Raw genomic sequence first — 7,752 nt, forward strand, 5'->3', positions numbered from 1 at the left:
ATTAAAAAGGCATGACTGATCGTGATTATTGGGATTAAAAAGGCATGACTGATCGTGATTATTGGGATTAAAAAGGCATGACTGATCGTGATTATTGGGATTAAAAAGGCATGACTGATCGTGATTATTGGGACCACCTTAAAATGTTGCAGATTCTCTTGATTCTCTTCAGCACTGCTGTGAGTGCTACACCATTTGCACAACATGCGGAGTATTCCACCAGCATAAACCTTAACATCAAATTCAGAATTCATCCAAGGCTGGGGGTCAAGTGCCCTATGACCTTTACAGAATCCAGGATCACAACACATAGATTCACTGCAAAACAATTTCTTTTCTTGAATGAGCCCTGTTCTATTTAACATTAATCCAAAACAAATCAAAAAAGAAAAGATGAAACCTGGACAAACTTCTTCAGGGGATCCCAGATAAGCCTGCTATATCTGGATACATCTCAGTCAACAACAACTCCCTACATGAGTGGACCCTATCACAAAACACAACTTAAAAATAACTAAATGGATTCTATTAGTTGATACTATTTTCTCCTATACTACAAAAAAAAAATCTCTTTTAGTCCCCAAAAATGTATATACTAAAACCTTTTTCCACAGGCATATGGTGTAGTTGTTAAGAGCGTGGGCTACTAACCCCAAGATTCTGAGTTCGATTCCAGGCAGTGACCTGAATGATAATAATGATGATGATGATAATAATAATAATAATAATAATAATAATAATGATAATAATAATAATAATAATAACAACAAAATCGAAAAATACCTTAGGAATGAGAACCCAGGTTTGAAATTTCCCCAAGACACCTGATGAAGGCTGGAGGGTATATCAGCCAAAACATTGTGTTAACAACATACAAGATGAGGACAAATATCCGTCAAATGTAAATAATGTAAAACCTTTTTCTATACAAAAGACCCAAAGCAACAACATGTGACTCTTTAATTTTCCTTCTTCTCTTCCATCCTTTTCATAAATTCCAAATGCATCTTCGGAATACGTACACCAACGTAATTTTAGTCATGACAACAAAAATGTTTATTCAGTGAAAACACGTTGTTATATTTTTATTCTTTATATAAACTCATGAAATAGAATTATTCTCCACTGATGTTAAATCATTAAACTTGTTTGAATTAAACAATATGTGTGCGTGTGTGTGTGTGTGTGTATGAATATATGTGTGTGTATATAAGAACATTTGGCTGCGTTTTCAACTTTTTCTCAGTATTTTTCATATATATATATACACACACACACATACATATGTGCTTGTATATACATAAATGCTCGAAATATGAGAGTAGAAAAACAGCGGAATAAGGCAGAGAGGGGATAATGGGAGGCAAGGGGGTGTGGCTGGGAGGTGGATGTGTGCAAGGGAGATAACAACCACTTTCAGTCTATTCCTGATACTACCACTTCCTATGCTCTCCATTCTTTACAACCCCAAAGAAAGCTATGAACCAACCAACAGTCTGATCTTTCAACTGACCAACACTTTCCCTCCCAAATCATTACCTCCTTTCTCTCTCTCTCTCTCTCTCTCTCTCTCTCTCTCTCACACACACTATATTTTTCATGAGATAAATAAAACATAAATTATAATGACAAATTATAATAACATAAATTATGATAATAAACCATGATGACATAAGTTATGATGGAAGATTTTAATTTATGTATGAACACTTTCAAATGAAAGGTTTCCTACCAAAACAAGTGGTGGACTTAGGCAGATTGGTATCAAAATGATTAATAACGTGCAGTACCAGGTTCAATTCTTCCCATGGGTAAAGGGTAGATAACATAACACCATGTCAATGTATTTTGCCTCACAGATCCTAAAAACTTTAAGAATCATCAGGAAATGAAATTCTCATTGAAGTCTGCAGTAATATGGTCTTAAATTTTAGCCCCAGGCAGCAATTGGGGAGTGGGTAGTTGATACCTTCAACCTCCTCAGTAGTTCATTGGTACATTGTTGACCCTGAGAGGTTAAAGGGTAACGTTGACCTTAGTGGCATTCAAACTCAACCAGAAGAATTACTGGTAGGCATTTTGTCCAGCTAACAATTCTGGCAGTGTATCACCTTGAAGACTTCAAGAGACAGACAGTACCATCACAACAGCAATAAACCAGAAGGAATCCAGTAAATTCTTCACCCCAAAGAGGGCCAGAAAGCTGCAAAGTACACAACTCCGTCTTCTATGTAGGATGAAACATAATCAACATGGAGATTTTTTGCAGAAGCCTTCCTTACTTCATAAAGGAAACCATAACGAGATACGGAATGTCTTTGCCAATAATTCTTTTCCTGCTTGGAATTCCAGATGGCACTAACAAAGGAATTATCTCCCTTGTTGAAGAATTTAACATAAATCAATGTCAGTTTGTTATTGATCTGTTTCTTCAGCTCAAAGACGAAGTTATCAAGTGTGATGCCTAACCAAGACACCGTTTTTATATCAGGCTCTTCTGCTTTGGCATAAACAGAAGAGACAACGAGGCAATCCTCAATGGACACCAAAGACTGAATGATTACATGCCATCCGTTCTTCTTTAGTTCACTGATTCTAGCAAGATGTTCCTCTGGACTTTGGTGACTGTAAACTTTCTGACAAACAACATTGACATTTTCAAACACAATCAGGAAATTCAAGTGGCCCTCGTGACAATAAGTCTCCAATAGTTTCACAGAGAAACCAAGGTCACATTGTTTACTTACAACAATATCCACATTATCAACTGAAACATCAAGACACACAAGCGACTGGTTAGTATTACTACCACCACCACCACTACTACTACTACTACTACTATGCCATACCGTATTAAAATAGGTTTTGCTGTTGAGTTGATGGCTGCTTAACCAATGAATATTATAACTCAAAGACAACATCGTATCAACATGTGTCTGCAGAAGATCATGAGGAATTATAACGGTAACGACTTGTTTACCGTCTTCAGTTGATATATTTAATGAAGAATCACTGAGAGGCTTCACTTCGTGCCATAATGGTAAGCTAGGAATCACACTGAGGGCGTATCTCATCAATCCATTGAGGTCCATGTCTTTAGACCAGGCATTAAACAACAAGACCCAAGTAAGTCCAGATTTATCATGCATCACAGTACACGATGTTCCCTCCATTGCTCCAGTATGACCCCACGAACAGCCATTATCTTCCACCTCTAAACCAAATCCATACCATTCGTCACCATTCTCATATTCAGGACGGCTGAGCATCATCTGAACGGTTTCCCCTTCTAGCAATTTGCACTGATTCTCAGACAAACAATCAAATATTTGGAGGACGTCACTGGCGTTGGCGACCCACCCTCCATACGATTCCGCTCCATCCATTTGTACAAGACTCGAATGTGGAAGGGTCCATCCTTGGAAAGTTTGGGGTTTTCTCAGTTCCAGCCAAGATTTGTGGAAATAATTCACCTGGAAATACAGAAGAACAAGGACACAGTGTCAGATATTTTGGTAAAGAATCAGAAAGTTTAGGGGTTGAAGGCTGTTAACAAACCAACCCAGGAGGAAGGAGTGGACTGTGGTGGTTAGAGAGGAAGAAGAGAAATATAAGAGGAGGGGGGATGAGAGAAAGAGAGGAGGAAGTGGAGCAAAAGATGGGATGAAAGAGATGAGGAGATGAAGAGAGTAATAATGGTGGTGGTGGTAATGATAGTAGCAGGAGGAGGAATAGTTTTAGTCGTTCCTTTCCAGGTCAGTTCTGATCAAAGACGTCCCAGCAATGACCATCTCATCTTTTTCATAATCAAATAAACACATCTGGAATTTCTTCTTTGAATATAAGTCTGAGAGCAGAATCAGCAGAGAGAAGTTCCAACAAGATGAAATCTCCAAGCGGTTTAAATATACAAAACTCCAATATCAAAGTTGCTAAAAAGTGTCAGCAGAAGGGCATCCAGGAATCATGACCTGGATGTGGCCTGGCCCCCTTAGAGTGTAAGAAGTTAAGGGCCAAAATACTTGTCTGAGGTGTGTGTGGGGGTGGGGTGGGGTTCTTCTCTGAAAAACCATCTGCTGCTTGGTTCTCTTGAGGCTTTCTTACCAATGATATAAGAAAGATGGGTTTGATAGGTGTGTCAATTTAGATCTTGCATTAGTTGTTCTTGTTCAGATGCAGGTCAACCCTGACATCTGAACTAAAATATTGCCAAGGTGGATGTTGCTTTAATATAAGAATGTCTGACAAGGCTGTGAGCTGGTAGAATCCTTAGCACACCGGGTAAAACGATTTAGTGACATTTCAGCTGTCGTTAGATTCCGAGTTCAAATGCTGCCGTGGTACACTCTGCCTTTCATCTTTGCAGAATCAATAAAAAAAATACCAGTTGAGCACTTGGGCCGATATCCTCGATTTACCTCCTACCCTGAGTTTGTTGGTCTTGTGCCAAAATTTAAAACCAATATAATGCTGTCTTGGATTGGATTGGATTGCCTGTGTTCAGTCTGCTGCAGGACAAAAGCCTCAGCATGTTCTCTCCCCCAACCATGGTCTGGTGGGGGAGGCCATGAATTTGAACTTGAGCTCATACTGGTTTGATGAGCCTGCTCATCCACACTGGCTCAACATGGATTGACAGACATGTTAGACATCATATGTTGTTAGACATCATATTTCAAAATCGACAAAAGAGTCCATTATATAATCTTTTCTACTCTAGGCACAAAACCCGAAATTTTGGGTGGGTGTGGTGGTGGTGGTGGTGGTAGGAAGCAGTCGATTAGATCGACCCCAGTGCGTAACTGGTACTTAATTTATCGACCCTGAAAGGTTGAAAGGCAAAGTCGACCTCAGTGGAATTTGAACTCAGAACCTAACGGCAGACGAAATACTGTTAAGCATTTCGCCAGTTCTCTGGCTTTATATAATGCTATAGAAATATTCAGCTTCACACAGTTGGAGCATATTCCTTGTTCATATTTGAAAGACCCCATGGAGGAATTACCATTCCAACTAAAGACAAGACTACATACCTCATCATTATTAATAACACCACAAGTGTTATTATGTCCAGTTGCCATGTTGGTTATATTGACATTCTTCAGAATTTCTTTGAGGAATTCGGTATATGGCTTCTGTTCCACTTTCTCAATAACTTTACCAAGAATCAAATAACCCAAGTTGGAATAACTGTGCCGTTTACCTGTAAAGGAAGACTTGTAAAGTAATAAAATACAAACAGTCCATGAGGTTTGTCCCCTCAACTACCATATTCCTTGAACTTATGAAAGGTCATGAGTACAGAAATTAAACAAATTAATATTGAGCATTCTTTGTTGTTGTTGCTGTTGATGATGATGATGATGATGATGATGATGATGATGATGATGATGATAACTACCACTTGAGAAGTTAATAAATTAGTTACAGTTTGTGCATCAATTGTTTAACTCCACTTTATTTCTGGTTGAGTGGGATCATAAACCATCCAGCTAGCCCCATCGCATTCCATTTTTTCTTTCACCAAATATAATGTGTCTCAGATTAGATTATTCCGTGTGACTTTCTTTTTCTAAGCTGACAAAGCATTGTAATTTAAGGAAGGTTTAGTTATTATTTCTACCCAATCAAGCAACCATGTAGGAGATTTTGGCCGGTGGCACGTAAAAAGCACCATCCAAATGTGACTGATGCCAGTACCACCTGACTGACTCCCATACCGGTGGCACATAAAAAGCCCCATTCAAACGTGGCTGATGCCAATGCCGCCTGAGTGGCTCCCATGCTGGTGGCACATAAAAAGCATAATCCGAACGTGGCTGATGCCAGTGCCGCAAGACTGGCTCCCGTGCTGGTGGCACATAAAAGCACCCATTACACTCTCAGAGCAGTTGGTGTTAAGAAGGGCATCCAGCTTTAGAAACCTTGCCAGATTAGATTGGAGCCTAGTGCAGCCTCCTGGCTTGCCGGTCCTTGGTCAAACCGTCCAACCTATGCCAGCATGGAAAACGAAGGTTAAACAATGATGATGATGATGATGATGATGATGATGAAGCATAAAATAAGAGTCTAGCAAAATAAAAAGAAACAAAACTATTCCAATCAATTTTTTGTTTGTTTCAAGAAATTACCTCCTGGGGTAAATTGTAATTGCCTGGTGGGTAAATTGTAATTGCCTGGGGTAAATTGTAATTGCCTGAGGGGTAAATTGTAATTACCTGGGGTAAATTGTAATTTTTTGCTCATCATAAAACGTAAAAGTTTATCTTCTGAAGACATTTCCTTGTTCTTGAAGATATTATCCAAAGTCCAGAAGACGGCATCCCCTGCTTGGTCTCGGTCCCATCCAGCGCTGTGCTGCAACAGGTGTTTCACTGTAATCCGATTGAGACGATGATCTCCTTTCGATGTGGATTTATAACTGTTCAAAATACCTGCAATAAACAAGGGATTAGAATATCTTTTAGCTTTTACTTGTTTCACCCATTAGACTGGTCATGCTGGAGCACCACCTTCAAGGATTTTTAGTTGACAGACTTGACCCTAGTACTTCTTTAATTTTATGTCTGGTACTTATTCTGTCGGTCTCTTTTTGCTGAACTGCTAAGTCATGGGGACATAAACACACCAACACTGGTTGTCAAGCAGTGGTGAGGGGGACACACACACACACACACACACACACACATACACACATAATGGGCTTCTTTCAGTTTCCGTCAACCAAATCCACTCACAAGGCTTCGGCTGACCCAAGGCTATAGTAGAAAACATTTGCCCAAGGTGCCATGCAGTGGGACTGAACCTGGAACCATGTGGCTGGGAAACAAACTTCTTACCTCACAGCCTCACCCGTGCCTTTCAAAGGAAATCTATTTTAGAAACTTCACAAGTGCAGGTGTGGCTGTGTGGTAAGAGGTTGGCTTTCCAGCCATGTGGTTACAGTTTCAATCTCACTGCATGCCACTTTGAGTAAGTGTCTTCCCCTATATAACCTTGGGCCAGTTAAAGCCTTGTGAGTGGATTTGGTAGGCGGGAACTGAAGGAAACCTTTCATATATACACGAGGAAGTCAAAAACTATCCACATTTTCCCCATAACATATCTTTATTCTTGTCACACTGCCTTCTGCACATTCATGCTTATGGTTGGTGCTATTATTGTCATATGACTGAAGTTTGAGCCTGATCACACCATCTTTCTTTCTGGCTTTACAGTGTAAAGCCTGGCCATTCCACTAGCAATGGGCACCAAAGAAGAACAAAGAGCAGTGATCCGATTTCTCTGGTAGGAAGAGGTGTCAGGTGCTGAAATTCATTGGAGGCTTTTAGCACAATACGGGGACAGTGCACTACCATGTAGAAGTGTGTTGGAGTGGATTGAGAAGTTTAAAAGTGGTCGGACAAGCACGATGCATGAAGAGGAAGCAGGACGCCTGTCAACCTCCACCACTGACGAGATGATTCAGCAAGCTCCAAGAGATGGTAAATGGTGAACCAGTTCATCCTTACCATCTCTCGGATCACTGCTCTTTGTTCTTCTTTGGTGCCCATTGCTAGTGGAATGGCCAGGCTTTACACTGTAAAGCCAGAAAGAAAGATGGTGTGATCAGGCTCAAACTTCAGTCACATGACCACAATAATACCAACCATAAGCATGCATTTGCAGAAGGCAGTGTGACAATAATAAAGATATGGTATGGCAAAACTGCAGATAATTTTTGACTTCCCCTCGTATGCATATATATATATA

The 7,752-nt window shown here is 40.0% G+C and overlaps 2 protein-coding genes across 4 annotated transcripts in view; one reads left to right on the forward strand and one right to left on the reverse strand.

Annotated features, from left to right (window-relative positions):
* Nucleotides 1-7,752, forward strand: part of LOC106878757 (uncharacterized) — a 401,005-nt gene that overhangs the window by 137,667 nt on the left and 255,586 nt on the right. The window lies entirely within an intron of this gene.
* LOC106878761 (uncharacterized) overlaps nucleotides 1,677-7,752 on the reverse strand; it is a 148,047-nt gene continuing 141,971 nt past the window's right edge. For all 3 annotated transcript variants that reach the window (XM_014928085.2, XM_014928083.1, XM_014928082.2), the window contains exons 4-6: nucleotides 6,219-6,434; nucleotides 5,034-5,203; nucleotides 1,677-3,473 (exon numbers count right to left, since the gene is read on the reverse strand). In XM_014928085.2, coding sequence (XP_014783571.1) covers nucleotides 2,181-3,473; nucleotides 5,034-5,203; nucleotides 6,219-6,434 — 1,679 coding nt within the window. In that variant the 3' untranslated portion in view covers nucleotides 1,677-2,180. The remainder of the gene's footprint in view (nucleotides 3,474-5,033; nucleotides 5,204-6,218; nucleotides 6,435-7,752) is intronic.

This window comes from Octopus bimaculoides, chromosome 4 (genome assembly GCF_001194135.2).
Source record: "Octopus bimaculoides isolate UCB-OBI-ISO-001 chromosome 4, ASM119413v2, whole genome shotgun sequence".
Classification (NCBI taxonomy): Eukaryota; Metazoa; Mollusca; class Cephalopoda; order Octopoda; family Octopodidae; genus Octopus; species Octopus bimaculoides.